The 25,744-nt window shown below is 32.2% G+C and overlaps 1 protein-coding gene across 5 annotated transcripts in view; it reads left to right on the plus strand.

Annotated features, from left to right (window-relative positions):
- LOC149483860 (uncharacterized) overlaps window positions 1-25,744 on the plus strand; it is a 167,890-nt gene that overhangs the window by 59,269 nt on the left and 82,877 nt on the right. For all 5 annotated transcript variants that reach the window (XM_089701316.1, XM_089701317.1, XM_089701318.1 and 2 more), the window contains one exon: window positions 22,739-25,133. In XM_089701316.1, the coding sequence (XP_089557442.1) occupies window positions 22,739-25,133 (2,395 nt within the window). The remainder of the gene's footprint in view (window positions 1-22,738; window positions 25,134-25,744) is intronic.

Genomic DNA, 25,744 nt, shown 5'->3' on the forward strand with positions numbered 1-25,744 from the left:
ATTATTATTAATTACATAATATATTGCACTGTGAAATATTTACGTATCACTTTATTTTTGATGTTCTTAATTGTCTTTTATAAAATTTAAGTGACGCATTCGCATTGGGATCAACAATCCGATAAGAAAAGAATGGAGACAATATATACATAGCTTTGATTTCAATTCTACAGATACAAAATATACAATCTATCTAAAATGATACAACGGATGTTTCCTGCGTTTTCTCGTCAAAATACCGAAACAACGTAATTATTGTATAGTAGTTGGGCGTGAAAGTAAAAAAACAAATGAAAAGTGTTTTCCATATGATTATTTATTAAATTTACGCGATTAAGAATAATTTCAACGATACAATTTAGTAACCGAGAATTCAGAGGATTAAAGAAAATACCTGCCTGATCATTTTATCAAACTCTAAAAGAATTATGGTTATTTCGCATCACTCGGTTTATTAGTTTGGTAATAATTATTAAAGGTAGTTACAACCCTAGCCATTGAGTCGAACGGTAGGCAACACAATATCGACTTTGTGCGGGTACATATGGTACATTTCTTCTTGCTGTGAAGCGTAATTATTATTATTAAGATTTTTTAGGCTCTTTTGAATCAGCTGTTCTAATTTAATTCTAGAAATTTATTAAAACGTGATTTTTTTAAAAGTATATTATGAGTTTATAAATACCTCAACCAATAGTTATTGTGTCCTATCCTCATTTCTTTATATCTTGGTAGTTAACTAAAGTGTTAAATTTACATAACCTCAACAACAACATTTACACTGCCACTGCACTAAAACTAAACTAACTAGCTCTCTAGCTATAAGAACCATCCTCGTACTTCAAGGGATATAATAAAAAAAGAATTATCGAAATCGGTTCAGCCGTTCTCGAGTTATGCGCTTACCAACACATTTTGCGATTCATTTTTATATATAAGACTAGCGGTCCGCCCCGGCTTCGCCCGTGGTACATGTTTACGTTTTCCTTACATAAGAACCATCCTCGTACTTCAAGGAATATAATAAAATAAAAAAGAATTATCGAAATCGGTTCAGCCGTTCTCGAGTTATGCGCTTACCAACACATTTTGCGATTCATTTATATATATATATACTAGCGGTCCGCCCCGGCTTCGCCCGTGGTACATAATATTTACGTTTTCTCTACATAAAAACCATCCTCGTACTTCAAGGAATATAATAAAAAAAGAATGATCGAAATCGGTTCAGCCGTTCTCGAGTTATGCGCTTACCAACACATTTTGCGATTCATTTTTATATATAAGATAAGATTATGTGAAAATAACCAGGAAGGTGAAAAACATATTTACGAAAACATAGTAACATAATATGGCTGTCGCTACAATAATTATATTTCAATTTTATCTTTTTATACCTAGTAGAACTGGCCGACGAATAAAAAAAATCGTATTAGAATAAAAACAATAAATTACGGAACAAAAAAAGGATTGTAACTGAATTAGGTATGTTTGTTTCTGGGCGCACCGTTTTCGACGACGCGACGCGCGACGTAAGCGTATAGGTATAGGTACCTACTTTGCTAAAACAAACTAATAAAATTGTGTGTCTGTCTGAAAATTCGGAAAAGCATATTTTGCAAGTTTGTAATTACTTTGATAGTTTACCGATTTATAATAATTGTAATTGTAATTGTATAATATATAATTTGCAATGTGGTGAAATTTCATAAAAATCACGGGCCAATTTTTTGTTTTGAATCCCACCGAAAATATAATTGCGTTATTAGAATAATTAATTACTATACCTACCCACGATCAATTATTACAATATAGTCTCAAATGCATACTAGAGAAATATTGCAATTTGATTCAATTAAAATGCATAGCATACAAAAATAAATTCACAACACAAGAAATTCCGCGCGCAAATCATAGCGCGTGTCAATGAAATCAAGAATGTTTTATATCAAGCCGACGCGGACGACGACGCGACGCCGAACAAAAGTACCTACCACGGACGACCACGCTTCGAGTTGCCAAACAACATGAGTAATAAATTGTTTACAAAAAAAACAAGTTTTCCATTTTTCTGTATGAGTAGACAGAACTTCAAAACGCCACCTGCTACGGTTTATATTATGAACGATTGTTATAAAAATAAAAGTTATATTTGTTGGTGTAAACTATTTTATTGATCAATAATTTTGGAATTTAAAATTGTCAACATTGATTACAATAAAACGCAGTTTTATTTTATTACACTATTGTTTTTTTTATCAAAACATGTATTTGAAGTACCATATAATATTATGCTGATCCAAGCATTTTCACTCAAAACTTATATCACTAATGATTTGTAAAAGTAAATTATTTCAATATACATTTCATAACCAACATGTAAGAATAATTATTATTATTCCTACCTACAACAACAAACCTAAAACACTATTTACTATGGGAAAATAACCAGGAAGGTGAAAAACATATTATTATTTACGATTTCGACGCACTCGACTTTTAGTAAAATATAGTAGGGAAACATAATATTATGGTTTTGATTTTTGCTACTAGTATAAGAAAACTGCGTGTTCAAACTACTTGTTTGTCTGTCTGAAAATTCGGAAGTACTTTGGTAGTTTACCGATTTATAATAATATTGTATATATATCGTTGTTTAAAAAATATTCAAACACAATAAAATATGATATATGTACTGATTTATCACTGGTTTCAGTGATGAACTGATGAGTCAATTATAGCCACTATACTTTCGTCATACGTGTGTATGATTGATGTGATTTGCAACGTGGTGATATTTCAGAAAAATCACGGGTCAAATTGTCCCACCGAAAATATAACTGCGTTATAAGAATAACTATACCTACGATAAATTATACATAATACAATATAGTCTCAAATGCATACTAGTGAAATATTTTATTTGAATCAATAAAATAAAAAAATAAATAAAAAATAATAATAATACAAAAATAAATTCACAACACAAGAAAATCCGCGCGCAAATCATAGCGCGTGACAATGAAATCAAGAACTTTCGAGCCGACGCGGACGACGAAGGAGCCTAACAAAAGTACCTACAATCATAGGCGGCTCGTGACAAAATTGTATGGCCGTGTTCACTTGAAATAAAACAACGAAAATAGGTACCTACAATAGCGTTAGCAGTACAAAAAAAATGAGCACCACATTATAAATGTCTATTTATACACTAAAAATTATAGAGTATTTCAAAACGAATTCAATTATTATTTAGCAATAATTAGAAAATCCCCGAATTTGCATTCGTGATCGTATTCATAGTGTTTGTCTACACTAATATTATAAAGAGGAAAACTTTGTTTGTTTGTTTGATTGTAATGAATAGGCTCATAAACTACTGGACATTTTACCAATGTTTGCAAGTTTGTGATTACTTTGATAGTTTACCGATTTATAATAATTGTATACTTATATCATTGTTTAAAAATATTCAAACACAATATGATATAGGTACTGATTTATCACTGGTTTCAGTGATGAACTGATGAGTCAATGTTAGCCACAATACTAATCACTTTCGTCATACATGTGTATGAACTATGATTGATGTGATTTGCAATGTGGTGAAATTTCATAAAAATCACGGGCCAATTTTTTGTTTTGAATCCCACCGAAAATACATATATTACTAATTGCGTTATTAGAATAATTAATTACTATACCCACGATCAATTATTACAATTTACAATATAGTCTCAAATGCATACTAGAGAAACATTGCAATTTGAATCAATTAAAATGCATAGCATACAAAAATAAATTCACAACACAAGAAATTCCGCGCGCAAATCATAGCGCGTGTCAATGAAATCAAGAATGTAATTTTATATCAAGCCGACGAGCGACGACGCCGAACTAAAGTACCTACAGTACCATTTACCTTCAGTGTACAATACAGTTTACAGACCTACGACGGACGAACAATAATGAGTACTTAATAAATAAAAAAAAACATAGTTTCTAAGGTCATTAGTTTTATTTTATTTTATTGTTATTTTCTTTGAACGATTGGAAATGAAATTACTCAATTTTTACACAGAACTTTGATTTATTAGAATTATGCTCATTATGCATAAGATAACGAACGCGAATGCACGACATCTAGCGCGTCAATGTCTAAACATCGCCTTTCGTTTAGACATTGACGCGCTAGATCTGTAATAAGTATATAGTCTATGCGCTAGATGTCGTGCTTTATGTCGTGTTTCGCTTGGCAAAAGTCACGCACACTACTGTAGAAGTGTCAAATTTTTCCGGTATTTTACTGTTGTTTTTCTAAGTAAATATTGTAAATTATTGATTAAAAAGGTCGAACGCGCACACATTTCATTATAGAGAAGTGATAAAATGATTAGTTTTAAAGAAATAGTGTCTGTGTTAAGTGTTTAGAGGTAATCAAAAATGTATGGAGGGACGGTCGGAACATCAACCTTAAATAATAACTGTGTTTAAAATATAATTGAGTTCGTGTTGAGATGTTTTTTAGTTTAGAACAAAGATCTTTAAATGATAATTTCGCAAAAATAACGAAAGCAAGTGTTTTCGTTTTCCTTTTTACGAGTTGGGTTTTTATTTTTTTATGAGTAAACATTTAAATATGTTACTACTTTTTTAAACCTATTTCATATTCATTTCTTTAAGTTTAATACTGCCTATTATGTACACGACTCGTACCTTGATTCTTACAATTAATATTCTTATTGAATCTATACTAATATTATAAAGCTGAAGAGTTTGTTTGTTTGTTTGTTTGTTTGTTTGTTTGAACGCGCTAATCTCGGGAACTACTGGTCCGATTTGAAAAATTCTTTCGGTGTTAGATAGCTCATTTATCGAGGAAGGCTATAGGCTATATACCATCACGCTACGACCAACAGGAGAGGAGCCACGGGGGTGAAACCGCGCGGAGCGGCTAGTAAGCGTATAAGCGCATAAGCGTATTTTGAGAACTATTTGATCTTTAATTTAATCGATCGAAATTCATTAAAAAATAATAATAGGTAAATGATTTTTTTTTCTATGGCTGTGAACTACAATAGCTGCTATATTTTTAATAAACATTTTTATAAGTTCATTATACAGGTAATGAGACTTCTCTAAGGAGTTCCAGACTTTAATTAATTACGGTTACCTAATTAGCTTCTGAAATTAACTTTTTTGTCCCCGTATTTCATTTTTGTTTTGTTTAATGCAAGTTTGAAAAATGTTTGTCCTATTTTTTTCGGAAAACTATTTCATTTTAAGCCTCTTATAATTTGTTATATAGTGAAATTTACTATTTTGAATCTGAATTAGGTAACGTATGTCTTTCATTAAAGTATCATTGTGCAGTAAAGCGTAAAAACTAAAAATCTAAACGTGAACCTTTTAGTATCTGTTGTTATAAGTTAAAGCGATATAGGTAGATTATTTTAAACTACTGTTTTATGCGTTATCTTGTTTTTATTTATTTTGATTAAATGTTATTTCGCCTTACATATTAATCACAATTATAGTGGATAAGTTTCTCTGTATCTTCGGGTAATATGAATCATTTTATCTTCAGTTGTTCAATAAATTGATATCTACATAACGGTGTAAAGGTTTCTCGCAACGTACGAATTAAGGTAATTACGAATTAAGATATTAAGGTCTAATGACAATTTGGATTGACAAAGTGATAGAGTTCGGCATTATATTTATGTTTGTACTTTTCGATTACAATTTCTATAATACAAGCTTATGTACATCATAATAAGAGGAGACTCCGCATGCAGTGCATGTTTTGAATACGTCATAAATTTTTATACGTGCTCTCAATTTGCATCTCTACCTGGCCGGTCGCTGCGAGAGCCGAACCAGTTGAGCTCAACACAGCCGAAGAATGCTGAGCAGTGAGCTCAGTTGTCGATCAACCGCCGCGGGTGACGCACGCCCTTCTGTCCCACCATTAGCGGCCCTTAAATAAAACGGGACATATATTTTTAATTCACGGAAACCGTGTGCTGTTTTTTGGCATTTCGATGCACGTGCTGGTTTAACGTACCCAAATATATGCAGTTGTTCCTCTCGCGTCGGTTTCGTACTAGACTACTTTGTTTACAGTAATATAAGGTACGTTTGTTTATGACGATCAGCTGTAAAACATCCGATGGTACTTGCAGTTTTGTTTGTGGAATATTACGATACAACCGTGGGGTATGCGTGTGGATATAAGTCTCGTATTATACGGTTATATACGGAAAAGTATGGTTTGTTTGGACTTTGAATAATTTAGATCGTGTATCGTGAAGTTTGTTTATCTTTCCATTAATCGTACTAATTTAGTAAAAATAAGGAAAAATATATAGTTTTACAAGTTTGTTATGTTCTTCAGTAAAATGTGATAAGTGCGTAGTCTTGTGAAAATTTCCGATATATCAACATTATCGCTCAATCTGTCACTTGCTATCTGACCGAAATGCGTTTTATAAATGTTTATCTGGATTTCATAATGGTTAGGGAGCCAGGTGCAAATTTGGTTAACTATTTCCTCTCAAGAGATAATTCGTCAGACGCATGAGAGTATAGTATTATAAAGCCTCGTGAACGTCAGCTGGCGCTCGGTTGGGGGGGTGAGCGGTTGTAGCCTCCCACGCACATAGGAAAAAAAATACATTCATTCATTCATTTCCTCTCAGCTAAAAATTTGTCAAATTGTAGCTAACCCAATATCTCAACGAAAAAAAATAGTCAGCTGGTTACAACATGGTGTATTATACGTCAGCTGGTGTCTCGAACATGAAAGTTAAATTTAAAGAAAAATTTATTTTCCGTTATTTCCTCTCAAACAAAAATTTACCTGATGATAGCTTATATGTAACTGTGGATAAATATATATGTCAGCTGGCTGTATCTTGGTGGAAAAACCGTCAGCTGATACGGGAGGCTACAACTGCTCTTCCCCCCAACCGAGCTCCAGCTGACGTTCACGAGGCTTCATAATACTATACTTTGATGCATTTTACTAATTACCGCTTGAGAGGAACTTGGTCATAAAATCTGCTGCTGGCTCCCGGACCATAATATAATGCTCCAAATAATTTCTAAGTATGAAACTTTTTTGAAATAAAGTCAACACAAATCTATAGTTAATAAATAAATGATTAAAAATTATCAATATAACAACAAAATAATGTCTCTCAGAACTGAATATTCACAAAATAGTCTAAAACGAATCAACTATTGACTCAGATGTAACGAAAACACATTTACTTTCTTACACAAACATCTTATTCTGCGAATATTGTAACATTAGTCTTTTACAGAAAATATTGTTACAGAATTACCGGCTTGCTATTGAGTTTGTATTATGTTTTTGTTTATTGTTTTGTTTTAGAACCATTAATCTATGCTTAATATTAGAAAAACACAAAGTTTGCTAACAATAATAGAAGTAATCCCCGGAACTACTAATGCGAGTTTCATAATTCATCCATACGAACAGAGGCATAATATACCCCAATATAGGTTATTTTTAAACCAATTAGAGCGGACGTTAGTAGGTCATATATAGCGATATAATTTCGTCATTTATGAGTGCTATTTTTAAAACTTTAAAACTAATCGGTTTCGTAATTATCGACCAAGTTATATTTCTATGTTCGAAATGGTTAAAATCTTCTTGATCAAAAATCGAAACATAAGCGTCCTCGATGGTGGTTGATATCTTTATAAGCTATCAAAGCTCTTACGAGGTTGATTGGCTGAGGTTAAGTTAAATTGGGTTGAATTATCATCAGGGGTAATTGGTGCGATGACCGTATAACACCTTACGTGCGAGTTTAACAGGATAATTGATGAAAGTAGGAATAAATGTATATCAATTTGATGCTGACATAATGATGCTTTCAGACTGCTGTTCATAATAAATCTAGCACAATGAACTGAATAACCGTTGATACAGTTTTTGTGTGTATACTTAACTCAAGTGGATGTATGTATGGATGTATTTAGGTTTTGATAGAAAGGAGTAAGGTTGAAATAGATTAAATATATGGAACTGATGTCGGATATAATTAACGTTAAAGATACGATTGTGTATTTAATTTGGTCGTAGATAAAAATAAAGGTGATTGCATTAAAGAAAGAATGCAGTGCTGCCAAGTTTCTGTTTTCCTTGGATTGACTTTGCATTCTTATAAATTCGTATTTATAATTGATATATGGTCTAGTTTTAAATGTGTTATATACCTATAGACATTTTCCAAAATACTAAATATTATGTATTATATTGTTTTATTTTTTTAATTAGGTACCTAGAAGATTTTATGGTCAAAATATGACCTATTTCGAAAGCGTATGTAACCTTTAGTTAAAAAATAATGAAATTGCGAAGGAAAAGTTAAAAGTTCAATTTATATCCTTGTTTATTTAATAGGAAGCTGATACTTTGTTCAAACAGTAAACAGTTGTTTACTTCAAATTTCATCCTAATCTACTTACCAGTGAAGTTTTATTGAGTAACAAACTTCCAAACTATTACATTTAAGGATATTTGTACGACGTCGTTGATTCAATTTTACCCAACTCTTCCAATAATGTCTATCTCTCTGTGAATTGAAGAATCTTTAATCAGTTTGGTAGTTAAGTACTAAAACTATGAACTTTCAAATATAAGATGACATTAGTGGGATGAATAAGGCTAGAGGATTCCAGAGGAGGATAATTCTGGGATAAATTATTAAATAGAAAAGAGGCGATTTATACGACTCGTTCGTGTCTTGAAAATTTCATACAACATCCCTTAAGCCATTATTTTGTTGTCTGCGTCTTTCATACTTTTGTGCTCAAGACGTTTTTCTTGGAAAACTTGCTTAGCTTAAGGTTTATATTATTTCATAAATGAATAGAGAAGTTTTTATATTTTAAATCCATACAAAAGGCATGATCAATACTTCGACTAAGATTTGTTTGAAAGCCTCGTTAGCCTTGTTAGAAAGAATATCGGTATCAAAGATTCCATAAGTGTAATAAATAAGTTCATGAATATCCCTTAGTTACTTGAACTAAAGCTTCATACCATTAGCTAGTTATAATTGCATAACCAATATCTACACCGTTTTCTATTAAACCAATTAAAGCGATTTCACAATTCTTCGGGATCTCGAGTAATGAAATAGAGATAGTAAAGAATAAAAATAAACTGAATCCTATTTTTTTCAAGTTGCTTTAAATGAACGGTTTTTACGTAAATATAGTCGTTACACTATTATATTTTACCACTGTTACGTACAATTATAGACAACAATTTCAATTATTTTGATTGCATTTTATTACATATCGAAATATGCCAAACGGTACGATAAGGTGAAAGTTTACATAAATTGAGTATAAAAGTCGATACAATGATAAATATTATTACATAATGGAATCGTTTTATCGTCTCTTCATTATGTAAATGTGTTACAACATCGGAATTAATACCTACTGGTTATACACCAATCACCATATATCGATACTATAATATATAGCTAATATAGGTAAAGATAGCTCGACTTTGCATGTAAATTAGTATAGAAATATTTGCTTCTATGTAGTGAACTTGCAGGTGCATTTGTTCGTGTTTTATCTATTGTACCTATTATTGTTTTAATCTTAATTGTTAAATAATGAAAAGAAGAAAACATAATTATTGTTTTAACGTCTCGTTATATCTTGATATGATTATTATAAAGATGTCCTGATATCCGTTTAAATGATCGATTAAATAAAAAACGATCGATAAATTTGTTTTGATAAAAAATAAATAAGTAGGTATATTTTTTTAATTGGAAGTAGGTATCCATTTCCTTGAAAAATCAGTTGCTACTTGCTTCTAATAGAATGTCAGTTTCGCCCGTCTAATCTCCGATGGCCAATCTCATCTCAAGATACTCCCGCAGGGAATCTGGAAAGAAAATGTTATCTGAAACTAACATGATATTTACTTACCGAAAAAATTCCGCTAATATGATACCAAAGATAACAAATATTTGTGGAATATTGAAGAACTTATAACAAAGAACCTACTTCTCGTGTGAGATATATTTTTATCAAAACTCGAATTGCATTTAAATGTTTCTTCAATTTCTTTTTCTCTGAATAACGGAGATTTCTCTTCCACGAATTCTCATTAAAAACAACCTTCTCAATAACTCGAATGTTATACAAGAAAAATAAAAAGAAACATAGCTATATTATATATTTATCAATACGATATCGAATTTTTATTCATTGAATAAGTCTGTATAAAACAGCTATACATCACAAACAAAAAAACATTATGCCAGCGTTTTTAATTGGTTTTTAAACAAAAGATACGAATTTGTAATGAGTGAACTTGAGTGAATAATTTCGCGTTAGATAAAGCACGCAATTTTCATTGGTTTCGCGGTATTCGTAAGCTTATAACTTGATTTACTTCACAGCGATGTCGCGTAAAATATATTATTTACCTGGCATACACGTGCGCTCGGAATGATGTTCTAATCGTGTTTTATGTGTATCACAATACAATTATTAATTTATATCACTTTTAATACCTATCTCGTTAAATTTTATATTCAATTGTTTTTTATTAAAATTTGGGAATTTTTGTAAAGTACTATAAGTAGGTAACGAACCTATAATAGAATATATAAAATATTTTTCTGGTTGTGATACAAAATGAAATTCCTCTAGGACTATTATTACTTACTAGCTTTCCGCCTGCGGCTTCGCCCGCGTTTTCAAAGAAAAACCCGCATAGTTCCCGTTCCCGTGGGATTTCCGGGATAAAACCTAGCCTATGTTACTCGTGGATAATGTAGCTTTCGAATGGTGAAAGAATTTTTAAAATCGGTCCAGTAGTTTATGAGCCTATTCATTACAATCAAACAAACAAACAAACAAACAAAGTTTTCCTCTTTATAATATTAGTGTAGATAGTGTAGATGTAGATTAGGTTCATAAAAAGTTATGATAGTAGAAACTGGAAATATTGTTTAGTGTATATAATTTTATGTGTGATGGATTATTTTAATAATATTTACACAAAACAATTTGGTAGTACATTATAAATTTGTTTAGGTGTTAGCAAAACATACACGCTGTTTTTCCATCGCAAGCTCGTTTTATTTGTACAGCTGAGCATTTTTAGACTAGTCTAGACTACACTAGACAAAGCGATTCTGTTCAAACGTAACAGGATCTCACAAATAATAAAATTAAATAGTTTTATCTTTGTCCATAAAAGTTTAAAAGTATTTTTGTAACAAACGTTAAGTTCTTTGTGCTTAAAGTTAAACCGTATCTACTATCTACGTCGTTATGTTAAAATCCAAAGGATTTTCGTTCACAGGGCTTATAAAAAGTTGCGTTTTGTACACTTGGTCGATTGGAAAATATAGAAGCAGGAGCTTTTGATATGTTTTAATGTTCGATAGGAAGCGATCGCATCGAGGATTAAATCTTTCATTTAGGCAATTTTGTCGGAGCATTTCGTTATTTGGTAATTTTGTCGATCTAGTCACATTTTTGAATATTGCTTCTAAATTCTAAGAAAAATAGAAAGTCTGTTTAAGTTATCTGTAGTTTTAAATAATGGTCTATTTTCCGCCTGATACAGTCCTAAATAATTAATGAATCAAACGATCGCTTGAAGGAGCATAGCAGAGCCTTAAAACCATTAGAGTATATTGCACGCCTCATAAGCGAAGCGTTGAGGTGGGTACTACTGTCACTTCGCGCAAAACATCAGATTTTTCAAACTTAAAACGTCTTTATGTATCATACATTGCACTTGTAAGATAATACATACACACACATATTAAGAAAAAACACTATTTTTAACGTTCATGATATTTTTGATGTCATTTTTGTTATTTAAACTAGTTAAAAAACAGTTTAAAAAAGTTCTGTCTTGGACGTCCGTGTGTCTGTATGTGCGGATCCTTTTTCTTGTTAACACGATAGCGACCGAAATACTTTACTAATCGAGTCTTTTTTTTTCTCTTACGCTTGAGTATGCTCAGGAATAGAACCCTTTCATTTTTCAGGGTCTGATTCGATGTGGTTTAATTGTTATTAAATAAACAAAAATAATAATTAATAAATATTTATTAAAAAAAAATTATGAGGCGTGCACTTTTGGATTTTCCAAATTATTTAATCTTCTCATGGTTAAATTGGATTTAAACTATATAGTGTGTAGATAGGTGTATGTAAATCGACCTGTTTTCTCGCGAATAGCTTTCAGTTGCATGTAATTTGTTGCCACGTTAGCTTGCACATTTCTACGTATAAGCTTTTTGCTTGTAGATGAAACTTTGTTCAGTAAACACGTGTGCTAAATTGTAAAATGGATGATATACATTATATGTTGGCATTTGACAAATGATACTTGTATTTTTTAAGTCTCGTGCTTCGATGATCGATTTTCCTTTGTAGGGAATGTGGGTGATCAGCCTTCTGTGACTTTAAACGTATTGCGTCGAGGGTTCTTTTTATTAGCTTGTATCGGCACGGAGATGTTATGAAATATTTTTTTATGATAAATGATATTTCTTTTTTTGGTACGAGCATTTCGATTTACATATGGTTTATATTTGTTTTGGTAGGTATCACTGTAAATATCTGCGTTTAAAATGGCCTAAATTAATGCTATCCATTAATAACGGGAACGGTTAACTTTAAATAAACGTGCCTGCTAAATTTAGTAGGTAGGTAGTCTATTTTCTCGAATGTTGGTTGCATCAAGGCAATATGAATAATAACGTAGGTCTAAGTGGCTTTCAGCTATTTTAAAACGATTAAAGGTATGCGACACGCGACATTTGTTTTACAAACGTCGTTTAAAACTGCTATTGCGTAACTTGAGTTATTTTATCATGTTGTTTTGTGTCCTTAAATATTATCGATTGTTTAAGAGTTGGAAATGGAGTGTATTCGTAGAGATTTTCAAGCATCAGTAGTGATATCTGTGAGTCGGAAAAATTTAATCCTTTTAACCTTTCACCTTTACAAATACATAAAAGCTGTCTGGTCCAGAAAGTTTTTTGGTTTTGGCATTTACAAAGTTCTTGTATTTCGTGACTTAAAATTTAAATTTACGAGCAAACTGAATTCCATAAAAGTAAACAAATATCTACGTAAAATATTAAATATTACAAATTCTCAGACATTGATAACGTGTAGCAATTTTGTGTACGAAATATTTTATTTTAGTTTGCTGATGCTAGTTTGCTTATCACAATATTAAAATATGACGAGACTAGCAGTTTCATCATTTTATGATAGGTATTGTATGGTTTTTATCTCGGAGTAGCTACGACGCATTATCAGAAGTAATTGATAGATGCATGAAACATATTTCGTTACTTAAGTTCCAGCTATTGCGGAAAAATAAACTTAATACTTTTCAGAAAACAAAAAACATCTTTATGTAGGTACCTATTGAAAAAATTTCGTCACAACATATTCTACTTGACTAATTAAGGCTTTCAACACAATAGATGGCCCTAATGCCACCGTTTTATGAATGCCTAAATGATGTTTTATTATTTAATATCAGCAAAACGAGTGTTTACCAACCACAATGTTGGCATGACATAGTTTCATCACTGCAACATTGTCTCTATTTTATTATCTCCAATTCTTGAGCAATCAGGATAGGTCCCGGGTGTAAACTGTAATAAGATGTTTCGTGTTATTGTGTATTCAAAGCTTTATCTTCGAAAGATTCGCTTTTACGCTCTCGTAAAGTGCGTCGTTTGTTGTTTTATTGTTTCTTCGATGTTCTTCGCAATAGTTAGAGTGCTCTAGTGACATATAGACTGGGGTAGAAGCCTTTAAAAATAATGAAAAGATAAAAAAAATCGCAGTCGGATGAAACCCATTAGAAAAGGAGGGGAATATGATGAAAATAAAAGGAAAAATAAATTACGGTCAATCCGAGTTCGGGAAGTGGGAGGGGGGAGCTTTTAAGAGAAACAAATGGTTTCTCTCGATTTCCGACAAAACTACAAGTCCTACAGAAAAAAGTTCAATGGCAAAGTTGTAGGTAATTAAAAGTTCTACAACTTTTGTATTCACAATTTTTTCACATAACCTCAAAATTTAGGTGAAAAATTCAATAAACCAAGTTTTTGGTCTTTTATTTTTATCTACTTCAAAATTTATTGTTTTTCTACGAAATTTGGTGGAAACTTACTTTATTATGTCCCAAATACACTGTAATTTATTTGATTGAAAATATTTATATTTTCGCCTTATTTTGAATTAATACCAAAAAAACAACCTTATTTTCAATCGAAAAGTCACCCGTCAAAATATCAGCTTTTTTCAAAAACTGGGGGTGCCTTTTATTCATTGAAATCTCTACTTTCATATGGTGTAAAAAAAATAAACACCACCATAGTAAATGTTCTCAGGAAATGCATACAAACAGTGTGAAAATTAGCTTTTACTAAATCAGGCACACTTCTCGAACTCTATATCTTCTCTTGTATCGGCTTTTCGGTAATATTTCAAAAGAAAAATAATTATCTGTTCTAAGTTTAATATTTTACAGCATATTCAAAAGCAAAATGATGTCGATAAAAACATTTCAGGTAGTTCGAGAAGTGTGCCTGATTTAGTAAAAGCTAATTTTCACACTGTTTGTATGCATTTCTTGAGAACATTTACTATGGTGGTGTATATTTTTTTTACACCATATGAAAGTAGAGATTTCAATGAATAAAAGGCACCCCAAGTTTTTGAAAAAAGCTGATATTTTGACGGGTGACTTTTCGATTGAAAATTAGGTTGTTTTTTTGGTATTCATTCAAATTAAGGCGAAAAAATAAATATTTTCAATCAAATAAATTACAGTGTATTTGGGACATAATAAAGTAAGTTTTCACCAAATTTTGTAGAAAAACAATAAATTTTGAAGTAGATAAAAATAAAAAACCAAAAACTTGGTTTTTTGAATTTTTCACCTAAATTTTGAGGTTATGTGAAAAAATTGTAAATACTAAAGTTGTAGATCCTTTTATTACCTACAACTTTGCCATTGAACTTTTTTCCGTAGGACTTGTAGTTTTGTCGGAAATCGAGAGAGACCATTTTTTTCTCTTAAAAGCTCCCCCCTCCCACTTCCCGAACTCGGATTGACCGTAATTTATTTTTCCTTACATTTTTATCATATTCCCCTCCTTTTCTAATGGGTTTCATCCGACTGCGATTTTTTTTTGTTTCAAAAATTATCTACTCTAGTCTAATATTGGATGCAGCCTTGAGTAATTCTCATACATATGTTATATCTTTCATGTGTGTATGTTATACATAACAGCAGGCGGTGTATTTGAAACGTAGAACCGAGCGGAGAAGGAAAATCGATAAGTACATGTTTTTTCCATGATTGAAATGTATGAATAGCAATTTGTACGAATGTTATTTAGTATATTTTCCGGCAATTCGATTTCGACGTTCGAATTTTATCTCAATAATTGTTTTTCCAAGGATTTTCAATTCATATATTATATATATTTGAAATTATGTTGATTACGATATCTGTAGGGAAATTTAAATACATAGTTCATGATGTGACTATTCAATTTGTATTAAATTTTACCAAGGTCTAAGATCTATTCAGACAATATAGCCATTGAAGATATATCTGATCTATATGAGATAACTTATACCTATAAATAACAGTATTCGAATGCGATTACTAAAGATATTATTCAATCGCTATCGTGTTTTCCATACGATAATGTGTATAGAAGTAATTATTGAAGCGTGATTTAGGAGGCGTTAGGAGTACGGGATGGAACGTGATACACGTGGAATGCAGTGGCTATAGAAGGTCAATCCTACACCCTGTGATTGTATGGAAATAAATGCTATGTTTATGAAAATAGCTGTTTAATTTTAATTATTTTATTAATAACTTTATGCGAGACGAATAATAAAACTACAAAGATTTCTGGAAGCGAGTAATCGCTTACGAAAATCGTTGATCTTTTATTTATCACTGAATAGTATAAAACAAAGTCGCTGTCGCTGTCTGTCCTTCCCTATGTAGGTATGCATAAATCGGTGCGGGCGAAGCTCCGGAAAACTAGTTTATAATTATAATCAGTGTAAGATTAAGGCAACAATATAAAATAATAAAATTTATTAGAACATTGTAGGTAATACAATAATTAGACAATCGAATAATTACTCCCTATATATGCGGCTTGGTATAGCCTAATCAAGCCAATTAAATAATTATAACTTCAAACTAACAATGCAACCACACTTCTAAATACTCTCGCAGACAAATCCATAGTTTCAAACAGGGAGGCTAATTTATATAGTTGCGAAGTTTCTATCCAATTTCCGCCTTCATCAGACCAGCATTATAATAGTTGCGCCGAATTGTAACTCAATCAAAACAATAGGTACAATAACTGTTAGAAATATAGTTTTTCTGCTGTGTTTAATCGGAGTTTTTAAAAATGTGTTTGTTAATCGCTACGCTAAGTACAGCAAGATAAAGGGTGACAAAATATATCAGATATCAAATGAGCTAAGTTGAGATTATATGAAATTTCAGACAAGTACTTACATTAAACATTAAGCGAGCGTGGGCGGATTATCAGGCGCGTGCCGTTTGACGAGCGGCGCCCACGCTGACAGCTTGCGATTTTTATACATAATCTCCTCTTTACTTTGATTGAAAATAATGTGCGGTGTATGTGATTGTATTTTATAAGCCTGAAAAGCAAATAAGTAGAAAAAAGGATGTTTCGAATGGTTGAATGCCGCGTTAAGAAACCACGTAACTGTAGTAAAAAATTGATTTTTAATTTGGTCACATGTTTTACTCGTAGTGCTTTGCTATTTTTATATATTTATTGGTATACAAGCGGTCCGCCCCGGCTTCGCCCGTGGTACATGTTTACGTTTTCTCTACATTAAAGAACCATCCTCGTACTTCAAGGAATATAATAAAAAAAGAATTATCGAAATCGGTTCAGCCGTTCTCGAGTTATGCGCTTACCAACACATTTTGCGATTCATTTTTATATATAACTAGCGGTCCGCCCCGGCTTCGCCCGTGGTACATATTTACGTTTTCTCTACATAAAAACCATCCTCGTACTTCAAGGAATATAAAAAAAAAAGAATTATCGAAATCGGTTCAGCCGTTCTCGAGTTATGCGCTTACCAACACATTTTGCGATTCATTTTTATATATAAAGAAGATAAGGAATCCAAAATTGGACACTGATGTAAAATAAATTTATATTTAGCTGTAAAATCGCACTCGCTCAGTTCTTATCGCTTTAACTGGTGCAATATGTTATAATTACAGTGTCTAGATTTATAAGAAAAAGAAATGGAATTATCAAACGATTCTTTTACTAGCCACGAAATTAGGGATCATGTGTGACTCGGTCTGGATTTTGAACTCGAGATCAACGCACGCTTTGAACCTGTGACCTCACATCATTAGTAATATTAGTAATTTTATTTTTGATAATGGATTGGAAGCGAGCCTAACCACAAATTGGATGAAATGTTTATGATGCGCGTCTAAAAGGTTTTTGATTGCTTTAAAATTTTATTAATTGAAATCACGGTGGAATCGATGCTTTGAAATAATTTTCCAGCGCATCTCAAAGTAATAGGTTTTGTGATTTAGATCGAGTCTATAAGAAGTTGAATATTATTTTCTTTATATCTTCATTCACTGAGGTTATATTTTTTTAATTGCTCAGATTAATTTTGCACATCTACGTTATTTAATGTCTAGTTTACAACCTAACGTATATAAATGTTCGGATGTAGTTATCTATAGAAGGTAATATACTGGTAACATAAAACTGCGTCCTGTTGGATGTGCTATATATTTTTTTATTGTTCACTTTAGTACTAAAGTCGTAAACTGGGGACTTGTCGCAACGCTGAGCGCTTCCGTACTTCAAGCGTAGAAGTGTCGTTTAGAGAATAGCTACTTATGAAAAACTTTAGTTTAATTTTCGTATGTACAGATAATAATTTGATAGTTTAGATATAACTAATAAGTATGTTATTTAATGTAGTGGTGTATGCTTCTTAATAATGTGTACTTTACTCCTCTGGGATAAGTACATTCTATCTAGAAACTTTAACAGAAAATTCCAATTATTTGTTAGATTCAATATTTATAAACGTACAAGTAAGTAAGCGTTATTAATAAAAAGATCGAATAAATTACTCATAAATAATATTTTTAAAATAATTATGTAAGTATAATTTTTTGCTTCAACTTGTTAACTTTCATTTCTTCAAATGTCAATTTTTCCATGAATATCGTCGATTATACAATTTCTTCGAATCGTAAATCAGAACTAATTTTTCCATGATTGTTATACGTTTCAGCACAGTCCCGGGAATCGTAATGATCCCATCCTTGTTCAATGCTTACCGGTTGCCATGGTTACCAGTTTGTTGGCACAATGCTTCTTTATTTGTATCGAAGAAATGTTTTCATGCGGATGTATTGTACTCCAAATCTCTAACAGCGGAAATTACTAGTCTAATTGCTCACTGAAAATAGTATCAAAACATTTTGTTATTACCTTTATAAATACTTTTAATTATTCATAGGGGTATAGTTAGTAAGTCTGGTGGGTATATAATAATATATTATTTAGTTTAGTTTTATCAAAATTCTAGAGGTAAAAGGTGTTTTCATTTCTTTTGACTTAAAAGAAATAAAATAATGTTTTGATTATTTTTCATACTTACATACTTATACCCAAATAAAATATGAGTTTATATATTATTATCCTGATATAAATAAATGTTACACGCTTGGCTTCTCTATTACAATCTATTTCTTTTATCATAAGTTTCAGAGCAGTATATTATTATACTTATAAGTTTTCTATTGTAATACATATCTGTTTATACCTTTGCGGCTTTGGTCCTGTTTTCAGATATTTACGACGAAAAGTTTCTTCGATATTACTAAAAGTTTTGTACAACGAAATCTATAGAACCGCTAAGTGTTCTTAAAGCGTTTCTGCAAGTCATTTATTGCAAAAGTTTTCGTCTTTTCACTATTGTGTGTAAAATATTCTTGGATCACATTTAATTTGGACCACTGGTACAAAATTGTTTTGGAAGCCGAATCCTAATGTTTGATTATTATTGAAGGTGAACTTCAATGTTTATTTCATTTATTAAACATTATGTATACTTATTTTAATTGATGCAAAAGCATTTTTTAAATCACATTAAAAAGCATTTGTGTGAATCTAATCTTTGTTTGTTTTGTAAAAAAATATGACTAGTTTTATACGACGATTTTCTTTATTTTCACGTTCCAGTTTATTTTCCAAGTACAAGTTGGATGACGATTATTTTAAAAATTCAAACGCAAAATGCTTAAAATGGCTGTCGACCTTGTGACCTTGTTTTCCCTACGAAAGTACCTATTAAATATAACGACAATATAAGTGCCACTTCATGAATAGCTAACATTAAATTGTTTTGAACTTTATCGCGTTTTTAACAACGATATTTACGATATACTTAATATAAAAATTGTGAATTTGTAGAATTTTATTTAATTCAGAGAAGTTTATTTAATAATATTTTCATTGTGTTTATGTTCCTATGCTAAGAAATATATTTTTGGTGAAGTATTATTTCCTGCTTATAGGTAAGTAAAAAAAAAAAACTGACAAATTATTTATTATACTGTTAGTGCGGCGTACCTTCATCAGAGTTTCCTTTTTCAGTATACCTATTAGGTACTTTTGTTATGAAATGATCGTTATATCAGGAAGAGTAGAGTTACTAATTATAATATTTCATTAAATTAAAACTTATAATTAATATCACTAAATTGATTTAAAAACTAATTTGTTAATGCGTAGCCACCTACTAGAGTCCCAGTGCGGGGGTTTCAGCTGAAACTTAATTTTAATTACTGGCTTATCTGTATAGGAGACGGTGATTACGTCGAGAAGTTAAGTGTGGGCGGGAAAAGAGCTTGCGTGGTTATAGACTATTTAAAATATTTTTATTCTGCGGTAATAAATGGGATTCTAACGTTCGTATCAAGTTCGTATACCTACCCTTGGGATAGGGTATAACATGTGCTTTTGATTCTGTCCGTGATGAATAGGTAGTTAGTAGTTACGTCTTATTATGTATTGTATTGTATATTATGATGTGATTTTAATAATTGTGTTAATTATTAATTTTGAAATTGTTATTGAAGTGAAACTTCTTTATCGGGGTTGGAAAAAAAATTAGTGTAACATTTTTTCGTTACGCGTGACATTTTTCCGTTACGCGCCATCTTTTTCTTTTCCCTACCACACGTGATTCGACGTATTTCTGTAAAGTTGCATATAGTAAATTTTTTTTGAAAAATAAGGTCATAAAGAAGTTTCACTTCTGTGGTGTGTACACTAGTACACGCACACATTTTTTTTATTTAAAGCTTCTTTAAATCGTAACGAGAAGTTAATTAAGACAAGACACATGAAGTTAATAATAATAAACTTGCATCTTGAGAAAATAAATTCCAACTTACCTCATATATTTACGACTAAATAAAACTATTGAAATAAATTTATTGAATCACTTGTTTATTTTAAATCGAAACAGATAAACAGAAAGCATTGTATGTAAAACTTTATGTAAGAACATAAAGTTGATGTCAAATGTTAATTGACAATTAAGTTTACGATGTGCTTATAATACCTACGAGTCTGCTGTTTATGTTGAAACATGCACGTGTTTACATATTTCGATATTAAATCTACCTAGTCATATTGTATTTGTATTCAAAATACAATACATATGCCATAATAATTATGTATATTAAAATGAATCCATAACTTATCGTAACATAAGAACGACCACGACGAAAGTTTAGTCATAGAATAAAAAAAAAATTAAAAATAAAAGTTTTCGTTTGACAAGATACAATCATGTCAGCTAGTATGCCGATAAAATACATGAAAACTTTGATCGAGAACAGTGTCAGATTTTGTGTTTCACCCGAAAATGTTAAAGGCCTCGCCAATTCATTTATGAAAAAATCAACAGATCCAATATCCTTTGACACAGACGAAACTTCAAGAGCTGTATTTAGTGTTTTGGCTTTTGCCTTTGTGATATCAAATTGTTTTTGTATCAGCCTCCCGCCCGTCGTGTTATTGCAATGTGGTCGTTTGATTACAAAGCACTGGTCGATTCGTTTAAGTACGTCCTGCCATGTCTGGATATTTTCGAATATTTTTCTTCAAATATTTAAATTGCCTTTTAACGTCGAAATTTTTTTCTAGAATGTACAGGGGTGTTATATCTACCTTTTGTTTGAATTTAATGAAACCTAAAATAAATAAAACTCGTTGGAATTGAAAAATAAAAGACAACAATAGTTTTCAATTTAAAATATACTTAAGTACCATAGTAAGTAGAATATGTAGTCTATATCAATGTCTATTTAAAACGTAGAGAAAATTACTTTAAAATTCCAATACTCGACAATTTCCAGTTCTGATTAAATACATGGATGAAACTTTCAACAAAAACATGTATAGATTAAACATACCCACACGAATAAATCACCAAACCAAATGTACCGTATTGCTGACCTGTGACATTACAAAATAAACGAATACGGGTTTACGAGTTATTCCCCATCGCATACTCCGCATAGTTCGAAATAGCCGGTGTTCAATGGATTTACTTAGAATTTGTGTCATCCAGCATCTCTATTGGGAATATTCCAGTGTATTCTGATGGGATTCAATTTTGCTATGTATTGTACATTACATTTGGTTGTACGGTCGGAATGTTGATTGGAGTGTTAGCGTTATAATCAAAATGTACAGTTCGCAATGTACTATGTAACTGCGGTTGGTTTGGACTGAACTATAAGATTAACTGGTCAGAGAGTCTACTTTATTGTATAGTTTCTGTACCAGTTTGATTAGCTAGCTGCAGTGTTTGAGCTTTGGTCTTATTTAGTTTGTAGTTATGCATCTTATGTTTTTAGTGTTTTTAATGTGTCCTGTGACTATGTCACTGCTATACGAGATAAAATATTGCAAATCTTTGTTGATAAGGTCGATTGAATCGTTATCTGGTAGAATATTTTTTATTATAGATAGGTACCGATTGCGAAACCATTTCAAAAATAACAGATAAAGATAGATTGCTATGGGAAAAATAAAGATAAAATACTTGCATAGTAAACGTCATCACTTTCTCTGAATGACCATCAAAACTAGCTGTTGAAAAACGAACTTTAAATATTTTTATTTTTAATATTATAACAGATGTATATTATGTAAGTAAGTATTATGTTAATGTGTACATCCGTAACTATTATGAATTTGTAATATATATGCTTTATTGATATTGAACTTGTAAGTCACGTAGTATTCTTGTGATTTATTGTAAACATATTATTGAATAGATTTGCAATGTATCCTTGTACATGGCTATTGTATTACACAATGCGACCCGCGTTTCTCTGAGATCGTTTACAATAGCTTCAGTGACCATATCGCGCGAAACTGTACATTCAGTTTATGCAGTCACTGAACCTGTGTCGAACAATGCTAGTAAACAGGTCAATAGCTTCCTCTTCCGCCTAAAATCTTCAATACTGTTAGTACTATTAGTATAATCATAATTCGCAACAATAAGATATGTTATTTCTTTGTTACAGGAATCGTCACAAAAACAAGAAACCGGCGGTCCCTAGAAGCACCTAACTCCAAGACTGATACCTCCTTACCGTCTTCCAAAATTTCTCCTAAAAGTACTTTTAGTTTAACATTTGGTATAAAACCATCAACGAATAAATTATCAAGTACCACTGCCCCTCTTAAAACTCCAGATAGAAGACGTAGTTCAGAAATTGGTTCAAAACCTAGTTGTATACCTCTTTCTAAAAGAACTCCGGATAAAATTACCCGTACGTCTACTTCACCTATTAAAGTAGAACCGTTAAAGGATTCTCCGAAAACTGACACCAAGCATACGAAATTAAGAAACGAACGGTTGAAAAATAGATCTCTCCGTAAAAGCCCAGAAAAGGCAAAGAGTGATTCTGAAAGTAACCGTAACGATAGAACACAACGAGCTCAAAAGAATTATGAAAGTGCTAATGAAAAGTATCATAGTTCGAAAAAAAGACTGACTAGTTTAGATAATTCTATGAGAGACAAAAGTAATGCTAGAAATACGTCTAGTAAGAAACTTTTAGATAATAACTCGCCTATTAATTCTAAAGGTAATACTTGCGTTCAAGGCTTAGAAAATTCTTCAGACTCTAAAAGTATGTCTACGCTTCATGAACCTGTTAGAACACATGCAAGTTCTAGACTTTCTCAGGAAATGGATAGTCTTGCAGCATTAACTAAACAAACGTTAGATAGAGTTAACAAATTGTCAAATAATTTGAATAGTAACAAATTGAATGTTAACCCATCTGAATCGAATTTTAATACACTTTTTGGATCAGGACCCTCCGAACAACAAAATAATAATCACACATTTAACTATGGCCTCATTCCGGAGAAACCTGTACAAAACAGAGGAGTAACGGAAAGATTAAAAGATATAGATGCGGCAGCTCAGAGACTGATCGACTTTGAAAAGCAAAGTGCAATGTTTTCTGATCTCAATAATGATTCGTCTAGTCAAAATCGCCGTCTAGATAATTCGTCGACGTCTCATCTTACGCCTGTATCTATATTGAAGAGAAAATCAATTCATGAAGATACTGCTGCTACTAATACCCCAAACAATTCTATTGCTTCACCGCCTGTTACTTTCTCACCTAACGTCGTTGAGCCACGTAGTTGTCGATCTGAAAGCAGGCAACGTCAAGGAATCCTTAAGAAACGTCGAAGTTTAGATGAGTCCCAAGTTGCAAGACGCAGATCTTGCAGTCCGGAAGTCTCATTCGCCGACGACGGTTCGCCAGACACATGTAAACCAATCCTCAAGAACAGACGTTCATCGTTGGAAGATGTAGTCCGTAACCGGTCTCCAGATGGCCAGATTCATGGAATTTTAAAAAGAAAAATGAGCAAAGAAGAAGAACACGTCAACGATGATGTATCTCACGGATCTCCGGAACCACACGGGATCTTGAAGAGAAAATCGAATTCAAGTTCAAGTAGTAGCACCACATCGTCTCATGTTTCAATCGCCCAAGCCGTGCTGCTGGCAGCTGCGGGTGGAGCTGAGATTATAGAACGTGAGGAAGACAAAGACGCGGTGCGGCCAATACTTAAGAAAAAAAGTTTTTCCGAGGAAAGACCCTGTCTTGACGTTTTGCCTTCAGATACACCTAAACCAATATTAAAAAAGAAATCGACAGATCACGACGATTATGATTTAGAGCTTCCCAAAAAACCTATATTAAAATCATCGAAAAAATTGTCTGGCGACGAAGGACACGCTTCTAGTTTCGATTTGAGCGAAGACGACAGAAGCTCCCGCAGGCCTTCATTGCTCAGGTCGCGAACATCCGATCATTCAGGCTCCGAATGTGAAACGGCGGTGAAACCGATATTAAAGCAAAGAGGATCAAGTCTCACTAGGGAACGCAGCCAATCCCCGCGCCCACGGCTGTCGTTCTGCGCTGACAACGACGCTAGTACTAGTGCGACTAATTTCAGTAGCGAACCGAACGACTTACTAGCGGCTGGACCGCGGCGAGTCTTAAATCTTTCCTCTCCCTCCGACGAAAGTTATCCTAGTGCAGTTGTTAGACGACGAAACCTTCGTCCCAAAGCTAACCCGCGCTCTATGAGTTTAGTGTGTGACGTCAATGAGGAGTTATTGTCTATATTAAACAATCGTAGACGACAAGTCGACGAGAATTTAGAGAACGGTCCCAACGAACTGTGGAACAAGAACGAAACAACAGACGAAAATAGTCAGAAACAATTCCCTTCCATCGCATCGAGAATTAAAGATATGGAACAGGCTCTCACAAAGGACAATTTTCTGCGAGACTTGCCATCAACGTCGAAATCAAAAAATAGGGATAAAGAACGCTACAAAACGCAACCTGTAACCATTGATGAGATGCGGTCAGTGACATCCAAGTGAGTATTTGTTTCTTTACGTTCATTAACAGTAATCGTACATAAATTACTCACATTACACCCGGTAAATTAAGCGTTAAAATAGGCCTCAATTATTGTTTTTTATGACTAATATGCCCCAAGAATGTATTTTGTGCAAGGGTGATTGTTCTTTATACCGGTTGTTATAGAGGAGTGAAGTGAATTTTGGCAGTCGGCCATTATTTTGATGAGTGAACGTAGCGTGGGCCGGTCTTAAATGTTAAAGCAAGTTCTAATGTTTTGTGCCGTTTACTCATTTGTTTTGTATGCTCTCTCTACGTTTCGCGAATATTCACATACGCATTGTTAACTTATTACGGTTATAAAGTAACTTGCCTATTCAATTAAATAATTACATAAAAATCTTCAAGTCAATATAATGATTATCATTATCCAACGCGCAACAATATCCCATGTATGAAGTGAAATTAAATAATAAATGTACTGTATTATAGGTACAGTCACGAGCATTAATAGATATATGCCTAGCGATTAGCAAAAATATCTGTCACAAGAACAAGTTCAATAATATCTGTCTGCCCGTATACAGCAAAAATATCTGATATTGTTTAAGTCAGATATAACCCGTT

Source organism: Colias philodice, chromosome 12 (genome assembly GCF_061535455.1).
Source record: "Colias philodice isolate Cphi_HAF_F1 chromosome 12, ilColPhil1 Martin Lab GWU primary, whole genome shotgun sequence".
Classification (NCBI taxonomy): domain Eukaryota; kingdom Metazoa; phylum Arthropoda; class Insecta; order Lepidoptera; family Pieridae; genus Colias; species Colias philodice.